At 36.7% G+C, this 22,444-nt stretch overlaps 1 protein-coding gene across 2 annotated transcripts in view; it reads left to right on the top strand.

The window, feature by feature from the left end:
* LOC131278456 (zinc finger protein 596-like) overlaps window positions 1–20,159 on the top strand; it is a 41,210-nt gene extending 21,051 nt beyond the window's left edge. The window contains exons 2-6 of one of the 2 annotated variants that reach the window (XM_058296722.2): window positions 11,071–11,155; window positions 14,429–14,555; window positions 15,728–15,820; window positions 16,342–16,424; window positions 17,022–20,159. In XM_058296722.2, coding sequence (XP_058152705.1) covers window positions 11,144–11,155; window positions 14,429–14,555; window positions 15,728–15,820; window positions 16,342–16,424; window positions 17,022–18,140 — 1,434 coding nt within the window. In that variant the 5' untranslated portion in view covers window positions 11,071–11,143 and the 3' untranslated portion in view covers window positions 18,141–20,159. The remainder of the gene's footprint in view (window positions 1–11,070; window positions 11,156–14,428; window positions 14,556–15,727; window positions 15,821–16,341; window positions 16,425–17,021) is intronic. The other variant, XM_058296723.2, reaches the window with a different exon arrangement.
* Window positions 20,160–22,444: the final 2,285 nt, after the last annotated feature.

Raw genomic sequence — 22,444 nt, 5'->3', positions numbered from 1 at the left:
AAAATCCCAACAGCATTTTTGCAGAAATGGAATAGCTAATTACCAAATTTATTGGAAGGATAAGTGGTTCAGAAGAACTAAAAATATCTCAAGAACAAAGTTGGAGGACTCTAATTTCCTGACTTTAAATCATATTACTTATGTACAGTGGTAAAAACAGCATAGTACTGACATAAATATAAACATATTGACCAATGGAACTGAATCACAGACTCAGAAATTGACTTTCACATCTACAGTCAAGTGATTTTTGGCAAGGCTGTAAAGCCCACCCACCTGGGTCATAACAACAGCCTATCTATATGGTGCTGGGAGATTTGGATATACATATCCAAGATAATAAAACAGTGTCCCTATCTCACACTGTATAGAACAGTTAACTCAAAATGGTTCCAGGACCTAAAGATAAAAGCTACAACCATAAAACTCTTAGAAGAAAATGTAGGGAAGTATTTTCAAGATCTTTTGGTAGGTAGCTGTTTCCTTTCTTAAATTTTTAATTATGAAAATTTTATTGAAGTTTATCATTCATACATGAGCATACATAAAAGATAAGTGTATAGAAAAACTTGTTAACGTAAACAAATGTGTATATCATCATACAGGGCTCCCATACATCTCCCTACCAACAACACCTTCTTTTCTGTGTAACTTTTGTTACAAACTATGAAAGAGTATTGTCAGTATATTACTACTAACTATAACTCATATCTTACATATGGTGTATTTTTCCCCCAACCCACCTGATTATTAATCTCCCATTAGTATTATATGTTAATCGTCATTCATGAGGGAACATTCTCATATTTATCCTGTTAACCAGAGTACATTTTCCACCAATGGTTTCCCTGTGTTATACATTCCTATATTTTGTACAGTCCATTCAATGTATACAGTCAGTGGCTCTCATTATCATCACAAAATTGTGCTGTCATCACCTCAGTCAATTTTTTATTTATTTATTTAATTCCCCTCCCCTCCCCCGGTTGTCTGTTTTCTGTGTCTTTTTGCTGCGTCTTGTTTCTTTGTCCGCTTCTGTTGTCGTCAGCAGCACCGGAAGTGTGGGAGGCGCCATTCCTCGGCAGGCTGCTCCCTCCTTCACGCTGGGCGGCTCTCCTTATAGGTGCACTCCTTGCGCGTGGGGCTCCCCTACGCGGGGGGACACCCCTGTGTAGCACGGCACTCCTTGCACGCATCAGCACTGCGCGTGGGCCAGCTCCACATGGGTCAAGGAGGCCCGTGGCTTGAACCGCGGACCTCCCATGTGGTAGACGGACGCCCTAACCACTGGGCCAAAGTCCGTTTCCCATCACCTCAGTCAATTTTAGAACATTTTCATTACTCCAAAAGGTAAAATCCCATACCTTCTTATTTCCCCCTATTTTTGTCCCTTAGTATTGAAATTATATATTCTTTTTTTTTTTTTTAAGATTTATTTATTTCTCTCCCCTTCCCTCACCTTCCCCTGTTGTCTGCTCTCTGTCCATTTGCTCTGTGTTCTGTGTCCACTTGTATTCTTACCAAGTGGCTCTGGGGATCTGTGTCTATTTTTATTGCATCATCTTGCTGTGTCTGCTCTCCATGGGTGTGGCACCACTCCTGGGTGGGCTGCGCTTTCATGCGGGGAGGCTTTCCTTGAGTGGGAGCCACTCCTTGCACAGGGGGAACCCTTGCGGGGACATCCCTGCATGGGCTAACACTCCTTGAATGCAGCAGCACTGCACGTGGGCCAGCTCACCACACAAGCCAGGGCCAGGAGGCCCTGGATTTCGAACCCTTGTATCTCCTATATGGTAGGTGGATGCTCTATCTGTTGAGCCACATCCACGTCCCTGAAATTATGTATTCCTGCCATTGCTTCAAAATATTGCAATATTACTATCATCCATAAATTATATAAGTTGTAATTTTCCCATATATTGCCATATTCTTAGGTCTTTGTAAAAGAAGAGCTTTCTTATATTCACACTATTAATCCCGATCTTCATCCACCACTGAAATCACTGTTATACATCTCCTATTATTCCCTAGCTTCCTTTCAATTGATATTTATGTCCACAGACTGTCCCTGTCAGCCACAATCACATTTATAAATCACCTATGTTGCTTATACTCAGTTTAATGTGTTACCATCAACTCTATTCATGTCCACACTATTACAGTAAACATTATTAAAAATTCTACAGTAGTAGTCGTATTTTCTTAAACCTTACATTGAACTCATGAGCATTTTAAGTGAAAATAGATAAATGTGACCTCCTCAAAATTTAATGCTTTTGTTCTTTAAAAGACTTTATGAACAGGGTAAAAAAGTAGACTACTCAATGGGAGAAAATATTTGGAAACCACGTATTTGATAAGAGTTTGATATCCATGTTATTTAAAGAGATCATACAACTCAAAAAGACAAGCAACCTAATTAAACAGTGGGCAAAATACTTGAACAGACATTTTTCCAAGGATGAAATACAAATGGTTCAACATTTTAGCTATTAAGGAAATGCAGGTCAAAACCACAATATACCATTTAACACCTTATAGAATGTGTTTAAAAAACCAGAAAACTACAATTGCTGGAGATGATGTGGAGAAATAAGAACATTTCTTCATTGTTGGTGGAAATGTAAAATGGTGCAACTTCTCTAGAAGACAGTTTGGTTGTACCTCAAGAAGCTATATGTATAAATGTATATTGTATAATCCAGCAATCCCATTACTCTGAATGTATTCAGAAGAATGGAAAACAAGAATGTAAACTATTTGTACACTGATATTTGCTAAAATATGGAAACAGCCAGTGTATCCATGAACCACTGAAGGTATAAACAAAAAATGGTATATACATACAATGGAATACTATTCAGGTATAAAAAGAAATGAAATCAGGATATACATGACAACATGGATGAAATGAGGAAATTATGTGGAGTGAAATAAGGCAGATGCAAAAGGAAAATATTGTATGGTCTCACTAATATAAAGTAAATACTTTAAGTAAACTCACAGAAGTAAACTCGAGTATAGGTTCCTAGGAGATAAAATGTGGATTGAGAATGGGAGCTGAATGCAGAATTTTTAATAAAGCTTATTGTAAAACTGTTGAAAAGAGTTGATGGTAACATTATAGAGAGTATAACTATGCTTGTTTATAAAATGTGATTTTGGCTTTTTCAGAGTAGTCTGTGAATGTAAATATTATTTAAAAGGAATCTAAAGAATAATCTAGGGACTGTGTAATATGGTGATTTCAGTGGTGAATGAAGATTGTGGTTAACTATTAACAAGTATAAATAAATATATAAGAATAAATGTAATAAAATAAAAATATATAAATATTAATAAGAATGTTAATAAACATAAGAATGTTCTTGTATAAAGTGACAAGAATATGATGATAAATAGGAATTTACTTTTATCTTATGGACAATACTTAACATTAATATTGTAATAATTTTTGCAGCAATGGCAAATAAGATATAGAAATACTAAGGGACAGAATTTGGGGGGGCGAAAGGAGATATGAGATTTTCTTTTGGAGTAATAAAAACATTCTAAAATTTGAGTGACATGATGATAGCAGAACTCTGTGATGAAAATGAGAGCCACTGATTGTACACTTTGAATGCATTGTACAAATTGGGACTGTATTAGCTAGTGAATCTTGGAATATGGACTATGGACTATGGCTTACAAAACAAGTGTGAAAACATTCTCTCATGAACTATAACAAATATATAAAACAAATACAGGATTTTAATAATCAGGTGAGTTGGGGGAAATACACAAACTATAAGATATGAGCTATAGTTAGTAATTAATATATTTTGATGCCCTTTCACTGTTTCTAGCAAATGTTTATGAAAATTCAAGGTTGGGAAGTGGATGTGGCTCAACCAGTTGGGCTCCCATCTACCATATAGGAGGTCGAGGGTTTGATACCCAGGGCCTAAAGGTGAAGGCAAGCTGGCCCAGGTGGCGAGCTGGCACACACGGAATGCTGGCTTGTGTGGAATGCTGCCCCATTAAGGAGTACTGCCCTGCACAGGAGTGCTGGCCCATGTGAAGAACTGGCGCAGCAAGATAATGGAACAAAAAGAGACACAGAGGAAAGATAAAGAGATGAAGCAGAATGGGGAGCTGAGGTGATGCAAGAGAATGATTGCCTCTCTCCCATTTTGGAAGGTCCCAAGATTGGTTCCTGGACCTGCCTAATAGAATACAAGCAGACACAAGAGAACATACAGCAAGTGGACACAGAGAACAGACAATAGAGGGAGGGAGGGGGAAGAAATAAATAAATCTTAAAAAAAAATTCAAGGAGTTGGTGGTGGAGTGATATATGGGAGTCCTATATGATATTATACATTTTTGTTTTGTAACTTCACAACTTTTACTATATACTTATTGTTTATGTATGTGTATGAATTATATACTACAATAAAATTTTTTAAATGGAAAAGATTTCCACCTAATATCTTTTTAAAATATAGTTGCAAAAATTCTCAACAAAAGTACTAGGAAACTAAATCCAACAGAATATTAAAAGAATTATACAGCATGACCAAGTGGGATTTATCCTACTTTGAGTCTTTTGTGGACCTCAGAAAATTATGTTCTTAAGTGAACCCATTCCTGTGCATATGAACCTGTTCTATGTGGTGAAATCTTTTGGTTAGACTCAATTTAGGGACCTTTTGACTAGATCGCTTTTCATTAGATCCTTTCAGTTAAGAGCTTTTGATTAGATTATTGGTGTGGGGCACTGTGATTGGATTGAATTCAGTTGGGGGCCTTTGATTGGAGTACTTCAGTGAGGCATGACCTAGGGTCGGTCATATCACTCTTACTGGAGTCTTTTTTAAATGGTAGGAGAATTATCCAGAGACATAGAGAGAAAGGGAGCTGCCATTTATTCCCTGCCATGTGAGAAGGGACTCCATGATTGCCTACAGCTGCATAATGACAGGAAAACCCTGAGATCCTGAGAGAGAAGCTGAGAGAAACCCCAAGAGACTGAGAGAGAGGCTAGAAACTGGAATAAATGGAGTAGCTCTTAGCAAGGATAAGGGAGAGATGACCCATGTGCCTGATCACCCACAGCTCAGCTTGGGAAGAAAGTGAGCCTGGAGGGGAAGGCAGAGACCTTGGCAGAGAATGGCCTGCATTTTGACTTGCCACATGTCAGGATTCCAGGATCACTAGCAGCTGGCTTTAGCGAGAAAGCGTCTCTACTGATGCTTTGATTTGAATATTTTTGTGGCCTCAGAATTATAAGCTTTTACCCTCAAAATTCCTTATTTTAAAAGTCAATCCAAATCTGGTATTTTGCTCCCAGCAGCTTTAGCAAACACTCAGGTATGCAAGTGGTTCAACATAAGAAAATCAATTAATTCAATATACTACACTAATAGAAAGAAGAAAATAAAGACCACATGATCATCTCAGTTAAGGCAGAAAAGGCATTCGACAAAATCCAGCACACGTTTGATAAAAATACTTAGAAAACTTCAGAAAAAGGGAACTTCCTCAACATTATAAAGGGCATATATGAAAAGCCTATACTTAATATCCTACTTAACGGTGAAAGACTGAAAATTTTCCCTCCGCAATCAGGAACAAGACAAGGATGCCCACTATCACCACTGTATTTGACATTGCACTGAAAGTTCTTGCCAGAGAAATTCAGCAAGAAAATTTAAAAAGACATCCATACTGGAAAGGAAGAATATAGCCATTCCTATTTTCAGAAGACATGATCCTCTATATAGAAAGTCCTGAGAAATCTACAATGAAGCTACTAGAGCTAATAAACAAGTTTGGCAAAGCTTCAGGATATAAGACCAACTTGTAAAAATTAGTGATAGTGTTCCTAAACACTAGTAATAAGCAATCTGAGGAGTAATCAAGAAAAGAATTCCATTTACAATGGCAACTAAAAATAATCAAATATCTAGGAACAAATCTAACCAGAATATAAAGAACTTATACATAGAAAACTACAAAGCATTGCTAAAAGAAATTAATGAAGACCTAATTAAATGGAAAGACATTCCATGTACATGGATTGGAAGACTGCTTGTTTTTAAGAAGTCACTTCTCCCCAAAACAACTTACAGATTCAGTGCAATCTTAAAATTCCACCAATCTTCTTTGCAGAAATGGAAAAGCCAATCATCAAATTTATATGGAAAGGCAAGGGGCCCCTAATATCCAAATCTATTTTTAAAAAGAAGAACGAAGTTGGTAGGAACTCGTATTTCCTGATTGTAAAATTTATAATAAAGACAGTAATCAAAACAGCATGTTACTGGCACATGGACAGATTAATAAACCAATGGAATTCAATGGAGAGCTCAGGAATCCACCTTCACATTTATGTTTAACTGATTTTTTATAAGAAAGCCAAGTTCATTCTGGGGAAAGAATAGTCTCTTCAACAATTGAGCTGGGGAACTGCATCTCCATTTGCTGAAGAATGAAAGGGGACCCCTAGCTCAAACCTTATATAAAAATCACCTCAAAATGGATCACAGTCTTAAATATAAGAGCCAGAACTAGCAAACTCCTGGAAGAAAATATGGGGAAGCACCATTAAGATACTGTGTTAGGCAGTGTTTCCTTAGATTTTACACCCAGCCACAAACAATGGAAGAAAAAGTAGATACAAAGGACCTCATGAAAATTAAAAACTTTCATGCATCAAAAGTTTCATCTTGAAAACAAAAATAAAATAAAAGTTTTATCTTGAAAGTGGAAAGACAGCATACCTATTGGGAAACAGTATTTGGAAACTGTATATCAAATAAGGATTGATATCCAGAATCGCAGCATTATTCTCATGTCAAAAGATGGAAACAATCCAAGTTCCCTTTAACTGAAGGATGGTTAAAAAATGTAAATACATACAATGAAATATTATTCACCCCAAAAATGAAATTATGATACATATGACAACATGAATGAACAATAAAGATAGGCTGAGTAAAATCTCAGACAGAAAAGGACAAATATTGTATGATCTCACTGATATGAAATAATTAGAATAAGAAAACTAAAAAAATTAGAATCTAGACTATAGTTTAACATGAAATGGGGTAAGGGTAGGGAATTGGAAGTTAAAGCTCAATTTGGAGTTTCTCTTAGAGTTGATTGTAAAGTTAAGGTAATGGATTGTGGTGATAATGTTACAACTTGATGAATGTAACTAACAGCACTGAATTATATATGTGTTTGTGGTTAAAGTGGGGGAATTATAGAGTCTATGTATGCAACTGGAATAAACATTTAAAAAAACACAGGACAGAATCTGTGAATTCTATTGTAAATAATGGACTAAATTTAGAAGTACAATTTTTCAAAAGTTCTTTCATGAATTGTAACAATTCCAACAGTCTAATGAAAGGTGTTAGCAATAGGGTGGTATATGCAAACTCTTTTATTTTGTGCATGATTGCTTTCTAAACCCACAACTTCTCAAAAATAATTTTTAAAAAATTAAAATTGGACAAATACTAAGAGAAAGTTAAGGCATTCCACATAATTAAAAGTTGTGGGACTTTGGGACCACTATACCATTCGAAAAGAAATGCAAGAGAAATTTCTTCAAGTTTAAAGGAAAGGACAGTTGACAATAGATTGAAGTTGCATGAGAAAATAAAGATTTCCAGTAAAGGAAACAACATGGATAAAAATAAAAGCCATTACTATTTTTTCTTGGTGATTTATAATTCCACATTTTACACACTATAGGATCTAAGATGCAAATGTATGAAAAGTAATGACAAATCAATGGTTTAGGATTTAGAATATATATATAAGTAATTTGTATCTATTACTGCTTAAGAGATAGAGAGGTATAGAAATATATCATGTATAATATTGATGTTGAGTTGATATAAAAACAAATGAGATTGTTATAGATTTAGAATATTCAACTTAAGTCCTATGGTAACCATAAAGAAAATAGTGAAAAATCTGCACAGAAAGTAAAGAGTACATTTTCTGAAGTGTTCACTATTAAAATGGGTGAAGGACTTAAATAGACATTTATATGTAAAGGATGTACAGATGGCTAAAGAGCATATGAAAAGGTATTCAATATCTTTGACTAATAGGGAGTTGCAAATCAAAGCCACAGTGAGACACCACCTCACACCCAAGATAATGACTGTTATTAAAAAATCAAAAGTAACAAGTGCTGGTGAGGACACAGAGAAATAGGAACCTTGGTGAGAGCAGACTGACAAAGTTAAAATAAGCAGATCAGAAATTTCACATACATACCTAGCACAGGAAAAAACTCAGCTTCAGAATCACCTTCACACAAAGTGCAGTGTCTGCCCATGGCATAAATGTCGCTCAGAACCTCCAGCCTCATTCCTCCAGGGAAATCCCTGGACAGCTGCTAGGCGTGGAGCTGAGGGATCCAGGGAAACCCCACAACCAGTAAGACATGGATCAGGGCTCTCCACAGGGCTGCATCCCAGAGCAGTATGGCTCCTGGCAAACTTGCCAAATTGTTACCATAAGCATGGCTATTTCTTATAGACAGGCCCTCCCAATCTGGTGCCATAAAGGACAAATATATCTCTCAGACGGTGATTTATTGGAAGTGCACTAGCAAGGAACTGGGGGAATTTTCTCAAATCCAGTTCAAAGTGAGAATAGGAGTTAGGTTTTTAAAGGTAAAGAAAGAAGGGAGGTAGTTGAGAAGAAAAATAAGTAAAAAAAAAAAAAAAAAGACAAGTGATGCCAGGGGTCTTGTGAGTAGGGTATGTGCAGTTTTTCAGTCTGTGTTATCTCAAGCATGTTCAATTTGTCCTTGGTTTCAGGGGCTGATAAACTACAGTTTAGATAGTGTTGTGCAGGTGCAAGTTCTCCGTGGCTCCTTCCCAGCCAACTGCTCAAGGATATCCAACTTTTTGTCTCTGAGAAAAGTTATAGATTTACACCATTCTGTCTGGTTTTGCTTTGAGATGTTATCCTATTCCTGTAAGGAAAACTGAGAAGGTTGGGTTAATATCTTTCAGAGAACTAAGTGCAATGAGTGAACTTCTAAAATTAGATTAATAGAAAACCAGCTTAATTGGTTTTAGAATTTTCAGAGCTGTTTAAGGGAAGAAATTTTTATGGCCACATTTTCCAGCTATCTGAAAAAAAGGATTTCAATTGGAAACATTCAGCTTAAACAGGTGTAACATGACCTTCCAGTGAGATAGAAGGAATAACTAAGAGTCAGGAATGCAGGAATAATTGTAGAGATTATAGTGCTAGAGTGAGGTGAAGTATAAAATTACATCATTCATATGATTATTATAAGGTAATCCAATCTGGTAAAAGCAATGTGAAGTGTGATAATATGTAATATTCAAAACTATGGGACTTGAAGTGATTATGAAACATATGAGAGTGATTCAATTATCAAGACATAGTCAGTTTGCCAGGTATATTTTATAGCACTAGTAGTCCTGACTCTGCATTTAGTCCTAAACCAATAACTTAGTAATTTATTGTGTCAGATGCAGCAATGAATAAAAGAGGAATTAGAGGCACCTCCTATGAGGGCAGATGTGGTAAGTAGTCAGATATTTATTGATAGATGGGGTAATTACAGCATGGGATGTGTATTCTGAAATGAGTGTGCATGGATTACACTGGACAGTAACCAGATGAGATTGAAGCTATGGTTTGGGAAGCAGATTCAATGCAATGGAGGTTTCCTTGTGATAGGAGAAACTGGATATAGGGTACAATTGTGTGAACAAACTATATGAAGAGAGAGTTCTGACAAGAGGGTGATTATTGAAGTGAGAAGTGACATTCCAGGTAAGACCTAGGTGTAGCATGTAACTCATTAGGAATTTGAGATTGGATGAGAGAAAGAAAAAAATCAAATGCTAGCTGTGTCTTTTTCTAGCCATGCAATTTTCTTTCTCTAATTTTACTAAAGCTTGCTGTACCTCTCTTTGGAACATTTGTTAAATGAGCAGGGTTAGTGGGAAGATTAAGTTTTTAATAAATTTAATTGTCCCAGCATATTTAATATAACCCTTTTCTTCCTGGACTTCAGGTGCAAAGGGCTAAGTTAATCCTAGCTCTGTTTATGACACCTTACCTTAATTGTCCATGAAATGCTTGTAATTAGTAATGATATTTTGAGGATAATTTACAGTATAGACATTCTTACACATACATAAATAATGAAATGTAGGGAGGTTAGAGGTGATGATGATTACTATAGGATGAGATTTCAGCTACCTTTTCACTAAAATAATCAGACAGTTCAAACAGATTTTTCTCCAAAATCCCTTCATTCTCTATCTTCTGAGCCTCCTAGCCCTAAGGATTGTGGAACATGACAACGATATGACCCATACACTTCTATGATCTGAGGTAGGGGATTTTCATTACTAGAGTGGCATGATGGTAGCCATTGACCCTTCCAATTAATCAAGACCTTGAATCCTCCCCATTGTAAAATATATGCTGAAGTTTCTTGGTTGATAAATCCTTGGGGTGATATCTAGAACTCAGTATTGAGGGACCTCACAGGTACAAGAATCAAAATGATTTAGAATAAGTATATCCAGAAGGTCAGATTCAGGGTAGATCAGGAAAGAAGTAAAAGCCCAGAAGACAGGGATAGATGTTGGAGAATCAGTGCTAGGGCAAAAACCAAAATAATTATATCTGAGAAATTCTAGCCTGCTTTCTCTGGTGGTGGAGATTGATTTCCAGATGTGACATAGGTTAAGGATTCCTATGTTTTGGAATCAGGGATGGAATTGAAAGCTTTTGAACATCATGGCTAATTAATAAATAGAATTCAGTGATTTCCATGTTCTTATCTTTACAATGAAAATATTCATATCACCTTTGTTCACCACAGAAGCCAAGACTTCTGGCCTTTTTTCCCTAGAAGAGAGTCTTTCCCTATTTCTCTTGGAGTGTACACCATGTTCCTGTTGATTGGCCTGGAATTGCTTCCAGGTCAAGGGTTTGGGATTGATGACAGATGGGTCTGGAAATTGTAGTTAACACGAGTTTGATGGCTTCTTTCTCCATTCTCAGCTTTGGTCACCTACTGCTTGTCTAGCTGTGCTAAAAATCCAGAGGAAGACAGTTGTCAGGGGAAACATTGACAATGCAACCACAGGTGAGTAGGGAGTTCTTTAACTGAAATTGCAGTTGCCAGAAGATGATGAGGTTTCTCCTATTGGCATGGATATTCCAAGTGCATTCAGGAGCTATTTAAGTATCTGAGATTTTATTAACTTTATACATGACTCTGGAATAATTATGGTACATTAGGGACTCACCAATAAATTTTCTCCTTCCAACCATTACAGCTATTTGCTTCAACCTCCATTAAGTCTTTATATTTTCTAAAGAGATGAGAGTTTTCTTTTTCTTGCGAAAACCATGTCCTCATTTGAGAAATAATGCAGTCATGGATCATATTAATGCCTCCAATTGACTTAAATATATGGTGACCAGAGGTGATGGAGATTAATAAGAGCAAAGGTTTACAGTCAGTAAGGAGGCTCATGTTTCAGGCGGTGCTTTCAATAAATCCAGTATTATAGGTGCTGACATATAGGACTGTGCATTGTTAAGAGAAGGTTAGTTCTGGCCGTATATTACGTTTCATTTTTGAAGAAGTTTTGGATCACAGAGAGGTGCAACTATGGCAGGGGAGGAATACTGGTGTGGGATATTATTGATAGGGGGCACATAATTAGAAGTGAGTTCTCCAGGGCATGTATATAGGGTACATAAAAATGTTTGGATATTTTCATAGTGGTTACAGTAAAAAATGACAACTGAGGGAGTGCTGAGTTCCTAGCCAGGGGAGCTCTATCACATTCCCGCAACAATCCCCCAAGTGCAGTGGCTAAGACCAATAAAGAAGAATGGTCCAACAATGAGCCCTTGATACTAATGGCTATACTTGTGAGCCTGTGCACCTGAAATAAGAACTAGGCCTAGAGCTGCAGGGTGCCTAAAATTACCTCCTGAGAGCTTCCATGTTGCTTAAATGTGGCCAGTCTCAAAGCCAAACAGCATGTAAATGCATTACCTTCCCCCCAGCATGGGACATGACTCCTGGGGATGAGCCTCCCTGGTGCCAAGGAATTACTACCAAGTACCAGCTGATGATGTAAGTAGAAAATGACCTTGAATAAAAGGGTCAACTCAGACTAGCAGAATATCTCAGCCTATATGTAATATTAGGTACCAAAAGTACTTTTTGACCTTGAATAAAAGGGGAAACAGAAAGAACAAATGAGTTTATATGGCTATGAGTTTCCAAAAAAGAGTTGGGAGGTCATCAAAGGGGTTGTTCTTACACATGACTCAGTAGGGTCCCAGAGACAGCCAAAGTAGGTACAAGCCCAGGCATCAGTTCTTCTGAGGGCTACAGAGACCTGCAGGTTCTATGGTCATGGCTGATGGAGTTCAGTGTCATGTCAGTTGGCCGTACTTTGGAGTTTGTCTTCCTGAGTGTGATGGGGTTGAACTCAGATGTGATCTTTGTTCACAAGCCTCTCCTGTTACTTTTACTGGGGTCTGGTGTATGCTCAAGGGACCTGAATCAATGGACTATCCATGTGATAGCCAGGCCCTGAGCCTCAACAAACCTGCCACTCCTACCCTCTGGTTTAATGAATTTACTCTAGCCAGCTAACAGGTGAAGAAGGTCAACCACCACACCAGGGAGCCAAGAGTGCCTACAACTGCAAGCAGGAAAATTGCATCCATCATCCATGTGGAATCTAAGCCCTCTCTCAATATAGAGGTGGAGTGGACATAACCATCCCAGGGTCCACAGGATGGAAGAACAGAGTATGGATTAGAGTGGATTTACTGATAATTCTATTCTGGAACTATTGTGATTAGTAATGGAAGAAAATGTAGCATTGATGTGGAGAAATTGGCCATGGTACCTGCTGAGGGTAGGGAGAGGGAAGAAGAGATATGATGTGGGGGCAATTTTAGGACTTGGAGTTGTCCTGGGTGGTACTGCAGGCACAGTTGCTGGACATTGTAGGTCCTGCCATGGCCCACTGGGTGGACTGGGGGAGAGTGTAAACTACAATGTAAACCATTATCCATATGGGTGCAGTAGTGCTCCAAAATGTATTCACCAAATGCAATGAATGTGCCATGATGATGAAAGAGGTTGTTGATATGGGAGGAGTGGGGTGAGGGGGGTGGGGGCTACATGGGGACCTCATATTTTTTGAATGTAACATTTAAAAAAATAAAGACAAAAAAAGAGGTTAGCAAATAAAAGGAAATGAGGAATCATCTATTTATCCCAATTTTAATTTTCTTCAAGTTTTAATGGAATATATTTTTGTATTATGAAATATTAAAAAAAAGAAACCTAAAATTCTCCTTACCACTGGTTTTCCCAATTCCCCAATGTTAATTTTTATAAATCAACTTTATTCAAATTTTATAAATGGATATAATTATGGGAAGTATTTTTTCCTAACTGTGGCTGTGCATTCAAGAGTATATAATAGGTAGAACAAAATTTATTTTCCTGTGGAAATTCTTGATGACTTGAAGAGACCAGAAACAGTGAAGTGGCTTCTTTTAATCTTTCACAGACAGATGAGATTAGATACAAGAGTGATAATGGAGACTGGTATTTGTAGGGCCCAGAAAAAGCTGAGAATGGGAGTTCTACCACAGGAATAGTCAGGCTAGGGCCATCTTTCAGTACAATAGTCTCACAGGTCCCTGGCATGTGATCTTGAACTGTACTTGTGTATGCTAATGGACACCTAGTCATGTAGAGTTGAGGGAGGCAGCACTTCCTGATTCTGAGTTCTGGATGAAACCTGTTCAGTTCATTTTAATCAATAATAAACATGTGTATTGAATTTAGACAGAAAGTACTTGACAGCTGATTGGATATGTCACAGTCTACAATATATTGTTATACAATTCTCTAAATGAGAGAGAAGTGAGGTCATCTGTATATCAGAATAATTTAATATTACTTATTGTTTAAAAGTGACGTATCATGGATATTGCTTGCCTTATGATGAGTCTGTAGACTTACTTGAAATTGGTGGAAAGGAGTATTATATTTATGAAAGCTCAGTGAAAGTTTTATAATTAGCATCAGGAAGTCATAGCTATATGTTTATCAGGAAAATTCCAGATATATGTAACACCACAAGTCAAGTGCTATTCCTTTACAATGGATTTTTATGTATTCAGTGTGTATATGTATTTGTGAGTGTACCTGAAAGGCAGATGGCAGTTCAGCACTGAGAGTGATCTGACTGGAACTCCAAACCTTGAGCTTAATATACAGTTTCTGCTTCCTCAGTGCTGTCATTTTAAGCATCACACTCAAGACCTTGGTAAGGATGGCCCTCTGTGAACCCAAATTTCTGCAATGTTTTAGGAGTTAGTGACATTCAAAGATGTGACAGTAGACTTCACCCAGGAAGAGTGGACCCTGCTAAACAAATCCCAAAGAAAGCTCTTCAGAGAAGTGATGCTGGAGAATCTCAAGCACCTCGACTCAGTGGGTGAGTCTCTCAAAATTAATACATCATCTACATAAATATCTATCTACTTACCATCTACCTATCCATCCTTCTATCTAAACTACCTGCTTTCTACCTATATATCTATCATAAGTCATGTTCTATTCATTTATTCAAGTATCTAGGTCAGATTCTCCATATTGTATAATCTTTAGTTTCTGTTATATTTTTAGTGTATTCATATTATTTTATAACAAATACAACTACCTAAATGAAATTATTTCCTTACTTTTTGCTTACATCTATTTCACACCAATAAAATGTAATTTTCTTGAGCACAATTTGTCTTTCTAGAATCTCAGTTTCCAACACATGGGGCAGTGTTAAGAAGTCAATGAATACTTTGAGAAGTAATAAATAAATGACTATTTTCAAATGAGTATTCTGTATCAAGGACTATGCTGAAGCATCAGAACACAATAGTGGGAAGCAGATGTGGCTCAAGCTTCTGGGCTTCCACCTTCCACATGGGAGGTTCCGTGTTCAGTTCCCAGTGCCTCCCAAAAAAGATGAGTAAGACAGCGAACTAATGTGATAGGCTGGCATGGTGAACTGACACTACAAGATGCTGCAGTGAGATGATGCAACCAGGAGACAGCAAGGAAACACAGTGAGAGACACAGGGAGTGGAGGTTGCTCAAGTGATTAGGCACCTTCCCCCACATGGGAGGCCCCAGGCTTGGTTCCTGGTGCCTCCTAAAAAGACTAGCAGACAGTGAGTGTAAACATCAAGGGAGGGAGAAATAAATAAAAATAAATAATCTTTAAAAAAAAGAACACTGTAGTAAGCACATCACATATATCCGTATTCCAGATAGAATTTAGATCATTCTGGTGGAGTTTATATATATTGGATTTTTTTTTTTAACATAATCAAAACTGCAAACATAGAAATTCTCCACCTTTAGAATATAGAGTATTCTGCTGTCTCTCTTTGAATTTGTGCACGGGCAACAAAAACCAGTGGTCCCCAATGAAATGGGTACAAGGTCAAGAGTTATATCTTTCCTGTTGAAATATTGTTGATGTTCTGTGTTCAGGGTAATGTTACACTGCTGACCTTCAATGTTTACCTTTGATGGCCTGCCATGGAGTTGATAGTGCACTGTTACTAATAAAACTCGAAATCCAGGTATATTTTCTCACACAAACAGGATATCAGTTCTGCAATTCAGATGTCCTTTCTCAGTTGGAAAAAGGAGAAGTGTGGAGAGAAGAAATAGGATTTCCTCAAAATCAGAGTCCAGGTGAGCTCTAAGAAACTGTGCATCAGGAGAAGAGGGACCTCATCAAATAGTGAGAAGGTGCTTGAAAATATCAACTTCAGTTTCCTGAAGTGAGTTATGATTTCTAAAAGGCAGGTGAGGGTGTTGGGGAAATTTTCACCTTGTATTGTATTTATTCCATACACTTCTCAAGCTCTATTCAAGTGTCTTTAACTTTGGGAAAGAGATATATTTATTTGCTATTGGAATTAAACCTCCATTTAATTATCATTATCCTAGTCCCACTTTTGGAGGTTTTCCCTTTTTTACTTCCCTGACATCCCATATTCTTTTTTTTCCTCATATTTCAATCCTGAAAATCTTTTCTGATTGTAATTTCCTATAAAGTTTTCCTCTTCCTAGAGTGTTCATTAATTTGATATTCTTTCCCAGTTATATTATAATATTTGAAACACACCGACAAGGCTATTTGGAACTTTCCAACATTTTCATTTCCCTAATGGTACTCAAGCAATTTATTTTGTTTTTTCCAGTTATTACAGGAAGGAAAAGTGTCTTTAAAAAACAAGAAATGATATTTATCCCACCTATCTGCAGGAAAGACACTTCCAACATCATTTCATTGGTAAGCTTCATTGTGTGAACCTTGGTTTTCCAAATAGGTATCTTGGATAAAATAGGAATTCATTACAATCACCTACCTGTAATTAATGTTGGATTAAATGCTAATCCAGCAAAAATCTGTCATGATTTGAATTTAGGGAAAAATAACCTGACCACAAAATTCTAGAGTTTAAAATTCTTCAGATAGCTCTGCACTTGGATTGCTATAATAGATAAAATATCTGTGCATGAAGAATGTGTATATTATACTAACATGCGAAAATTTTCATTGGAGACTATCACTGGAAGATTAGATTAGTATTAATATGGAAGGGAATGAAGAAATTTATATATGTGAAAAGTCTTACCATCTTTTATCTAATTCCCCACAGAAAAGATCTCATACTGAAAAGAATTCCTATAAGTATAATTACTTGCAAGAAGAGTCCCTCACAGATCCGCAGTAACTCATCCTAATTAATTCACATAACAAATATATTTAATATAGTATATTTATATTTAATAATATTAATATTAATATATATTTAATATTAATACTAAATATTTAATCAAACCATTTGCAAAAGTCCTTAGTGACCATTCATCTTTTTATCACCAGATTCACACAGGATGTAAATTATATGAATGTCACCAAAATGGTAAAGTCTTCATGAAAAGCTCGGGCCTCAGACAATACAATGAAACTCACATCGGAGAGAAACCCCATGAATGTCATCAATGTGGGAAAACCTTCAGTCGATATGGTAGTCTTAGAAACCATGAGAGAGCTCACACTAGAGAGAAACCCCATGCATGTCATCTCTGCAGGAAAGCTTTCAATTGTAGGTCTAGTCTTATGCGACATGAGAGAAATCACACTAGAGAGAAACCCCATGAATGCCATCTATGTGGGAAAGCCTTCGTTTATTGTTCTAACCTTAAAGAGCATGAAAGAAGGCACACTGGAGAGAAACCCTATGAATGTCATCTATGCAAGAAAGCTTTCTGTAGGATTTCTAATCTTAAACAGCATGAAAGAAGTCACACTGGAGAGAAACCCCATGAATGTCATCTATGTGGGAAAGCCTTTGTTTATTACATTTCTCTTAAAGAGCATGAGAGAAGTCACACTGGAGAGAAACCCCATGAATGTCATCTATGCAGGAAAGCTTTCAATCGTAGGTCTAGTCTTTCACGACATGAGAGAAATCACTCTAGAAAGAAACTCCATGAATGTCATCTATGTGGGAAAGCCTTTGCTTATTGCACTTCCCTTAAAGAGCATGAGAGAAGTCACACTGGAGAGAAACCCCATGAATGTCATCTATGCAGGAAAGCTTTCATTTGTAGGTCTAGTCTTATACGACATGAGAGAAATCACACTAGAGAGAAACCCCTTGAATGTCGTCTATGTGGGAAAGCCTTCGTTTATTGTTCTACCCTTAAAGAGCATGAGAGAAGGCACACTGGAGAGAAACCCTATGAATGTCATCTATGCAAGAAAGCTTTCTATACGATTTCTAATCTTAGACGACATGAGAGAAGTCACACTGGAGAGAAACCCTATGAATGTCATCTATGTGAGAAAGCCTTTGTTCATTACATTTCCCTTAAAGAACATGAGAGAAGTCACACTGGAGAGAAACCCCATGAATGTCATCTATGCAGGAAAGCTTTCAATCGTAGGTCTAGTCTTACACGACATGAGAGAAATCACACTGGAGAGAAACCCCATTAATGTCATCTATGTGGGAAATCCTTTGTTTATTGTTTTACCCTTAAAGAGCATGAGAGAAGACACACTGGAGAGAAACCCTATGAATGTCATCTATGCAAGAAAGCTTTCTATAGGATTTCTAATCTTAGACAACATGAGAGAAGTCACACTGGAGAGAAACCCCATGAATGTCATCTATGTAGGAAAGCCTTCAGTCAATGTTCTCATCTTAGAGTATATGAGAGAACTCACACTGGAAAGAAACCCCAGTAATGTGGGAAAACTTCCACACATTTTTCATCCCTTAGGCTACATGAGAGAATGCATGCAGGACAGAAATCATAATAATATCATGCATATGGGGAAACTTAGTTTTTCTAAACTTAGACTACATGAGATTATACTGGAGAAAATCCCTATGAATGACATCAATGTGAGAAAGCCTTCAATAATTATCACATATCTTCTTTGGAGAGATGTCTTTTTAAGACTTTTGTCCATTTTTAAATTTTGTTGTTTGCCTTTATGTTGTTAAATAGAAGGATTTCTTTATAATTGAAGGATTTCTGTATATTAATCCATTATTGGATATGTGGTTTCCAAATATTTTCTCCCTTGTGTAGATTGTAGTTGAACTTTCATGATAAAGTTCTTTGAGCAACAAAAGTTTTTAATTTTTAATTTTGATGAGATCCCCTTTATTTTTTCTTTTATTACTTCTGCTTTGGGTGTAAAGTCTTAAGAAACCATTGCCTAAGAGAAAGGCCTCGAGATGCTTCCTTATGTTTTCTTCTAGGACTTTGATAGTTCTAGCTCTTATTTTAAGGTCTTTGATCCAATTTGATTTGATTTTTGTATATGGCGTGAGGTAGTGGTCCACCTTTTATTTCCCAATGGAAATCCAGTTTTAGCAGCACCATTTTTTGAAGAGACTAAGCTTTCCCAATTGAGTGGTCTTTGCCACCTTGTAAAAATCAATGGACCACAAATGCGAGGATTGATTTCTGTGATTTAATGTCTATGCCTTCATTCTATATGCTCATCCTTGTGCCATTACTATGCTGTTTTGATTACTGTGTCTTTGTAATACATTTTAATATTGGGAACTGTGAGTCATCCAAATTCACTTTTTCATGATGGCTTTAGCTATTTGGGGCCTCATACCCATCCATATGATTTTGCTGATTGGATTTTCCATTTCTGCATTAAGTAGGATCTTAGCTGTGGGCATTTCATATATGTCCTTTGTTGTATGGAGGAGGTTTCCTTATATTCCTAGGGTTCTACATGCTTTTATCAAGAAAGGGTGCTGGATTTTGTCAAATGTCTTTTCTGCAATGATTAAGATGATCATGTGGCTATTTTCTTTCATTCTGTTAATGTGGTGTATTATATTTATCGATTTTCTTATATTGAACCACACTTGCATATCAGGGATAAATCCTACTTGGTCATGATTTATCATTCTTTTAATGTTCTGTTGGATGCAGTTTGGTAGTATTTTTTGTAAGGAGGCCCTGGGTATCAAACATGGGGCCTCATACATGAGAAGCAGGAGCTCAACCACTTGAGCTACTGCTTCCCATGTTTGCAAGTATTTTTGATGCAAATTTTTACAACTCTATACAGAAGAGATATTTATCTGTAATTTTCTTTTAATTTGGTATGTTTACCTAACTTTTGTGTGAGGATAATTTTGGCCTCTAAATGATTTATGGAATTTTGCTTCCTCTTCAATTTTTTAGAAGAGTTTTAGCAGAATTAAAGTTAAGTCTTTGAATATTTGTTAAAATTTTCTTGTGAAGCCATGTGGACCTGGGCTTTTCTTCATTGGGAGGTTTTTGAAATAACAATATATATCAATAAAATTGACTTCTTTAACAAATAAATTTTATTGACACATATTAATAAAGCATAAATCCATCCTTAGTGTACAATCATTGGTATTTGATGTAATCACATATTTTTGTATTCATCACTTCTGTCATTCTTAGAGCATTTTCATTATTCCAATAATAATAAAGAAAAAAACAAAAATCATCTCTCAATCTCTTTTTGTTTCCCTGCCATATATAGCTACTATTCTTTTTCCTTCTCTCTAGTATATTTGTATTTGTTTCGTAATGTCATTTACTAACATATGCAATATCACCCATATTCATGTTTTACATGAGGTTTTACTATCTTAGAGTCCCATGTTACAACTTTTAGCTTTCCTTCTAGTAATATACATGACCTTAAACTTTCCATTCAACCACTGCCATACTCATACAATAGGCTGCTAGTTACAAGCAGCATGCTGTTTTAACCATTTGTATTCATATGCAAAGATTTACAAACAGCCTTTGTACCAATTCTGCACAGATTAGCCCTTATTTCCTAATATTTTTTAATGAGAATTTTCACAATTATGTTCAGAACAGATATTTGTAATTTTCTTTTAATATGGTATGTTTTTCTGTCTTTTGTGTGAGGGTGATGTTGGCCTCATGGATAATTTTGGGTGTTTGGCCTTCTCTTCAGTTTTTATAGAGTTTGAGCAGAATTGGAGCTAAATCTTGTATTAGTCAGCCAAGGAAGTACTGATGCAAAGTACCAGAAATCTGTTGGCTTTTATAAAGGGTATTTATTTGAGGTAAAAGCTTACAGTTAGGGAAACGGACTTTGGCCCAGTGGTTAGGGCGTCCGTCTACCACATGGGAGGTCCGCGGTTCATACCCCGGGCCTCCTTGACCCGTGTGGAGCTGGCCATGCGCAGTGCTGATGCGCGCAAGGAGTGCCGTGCCACGCAAGGGTGTCCCCCGCGTGGGGGAGCCCCCGCGCGCAAGGAGTGCGCCCGTGAGGAAAGCCGCCCAGCGTGAAAAAGAAAGTGCAGCCTGCCCAGGAATGGCGCCACCCACACTTCCCGTGCCGCTGACGACAACAGAAGCGGACAAAGAAACAAAAGCAGACAAAGAAACAAGACGCAGCAAATAGACACCAAGAACAGACAACCAGGGGAGGGGGGGAAATTAAATAAATAAATAAATCTTTTAAAAAAAAAAAAAAAAAAAAAAAAAAGCTTACAGTTAATTACAAGGCCCTGAAGAGTCCAACTCAAGGCTCCTTTCTCACCAAAGCTAGTTTCCACATAATGAAGCAAGAGGGGCAGGTGATCTCTGCCTGGTCTCTCAGGACTTCCTATATCAATCTCTGGCATAGGGCTTATTTCTTTCAAGGCCTTCTCAGCTGCTTTCTTCTCTTTGGCTGCAAATTATGAAGTGAATAGCTTATCTCTCCCCGGGGCTGGAGGATCAAAAGTGATAAAGTTCTCTCCTCTTCCCTGTGTCTTCTTGAGTGAGCATCCATTTATATCAGCCCAGAGACTAAATCTGAGTCATGACCTACTGATGTGGTCAAATCAAAGCCCTAATTTTAACAGGTAATTTAATCAAGACATCTAAGCTGACTTTAATGCATTTAATGGGTATTACACCCAGAGGAATAGATTAGTTTACAAACATAATCTTTCTCTTTTCAAGATTCATAAATAATCTCAAATTGCCACAAGACTTCTCTGAATGTTAAAATTTTCCAGTGAAGCCAAGTGGTCCTGGGCTTTTTGTTGAAAGATGTTTCTCATTACTGGTTCAATCTTTTCACTAGTTCTTCGTTTGTTGGTAACTCCTGTTTCTTTTGGAGTCAATGTAGATACTTTCTGTGTTTCTAAGAATTTATCTGTTTCCTCTAGCTTATCTAATTTATTGACATAGAGGTCTTCATTGTATTCACCTATAGCCCATTTTTAAAATTTCATCAGGGACAATAGTGATTTCCCCCTTATCATTTTTGGTTTTCATTATTTTTATCTTCTCTCTTTTTTTATTTGTCAGTCTAGCTAAATACTTGTTGATTTTATTATCTTTACAAAGAACCAACTTTTGATCTTTTTGTTCTATTGTTATTTCTTTCCTTCCACTTGCTTTGGGTTTAGTTTATTCTTTTTCTCATTCTTCCATTTTAGAGGTTAGGTCTCTGATTTTTTGTCTTTCTTCAGTTTTAATGTAAGGATTTAGAGCTATAAATATCCCTCTCAGCACTGCCTTCACTGCACCCCATAAGTTTTAGTATATTATATTTTCATTTTTCATTCAACTCAAGATATCTCATAATTATGCTTCTCATTTCCTCCTTGTCCCACTGGTTGTTTAAGAGTATATTGTTAAATTCTACATATTTGTGAATTTCTCCTTTTTCTCTGTTATTGATTTCTAACTTCATTCTGTTCTGGTGGGAGAATATACAGTGTATGATTTCAGTATTTGTTAATTTGTTGAGACTTGTTT

Source organism: Dasypus novemcinctus, chromosome 5, assembly GCF_030445035.2.
Source record: "Dasypus novemcinctus isolate mDasNov1 chromosome 5, mDasNov1.1.hap2, whole genome shotgun sequence".
In the NCBI taxonomy this organism is placed as follows: domain Eukaryota; kingdom Metazoa; phylum Chordata; class Mammalia; order Cingulata; family Dasypodidae; genus Dasypus; species Dasypus novemcinctus.
This window is presented reverse-complemented; position numbering and strand designations above follow the sequence as displayed.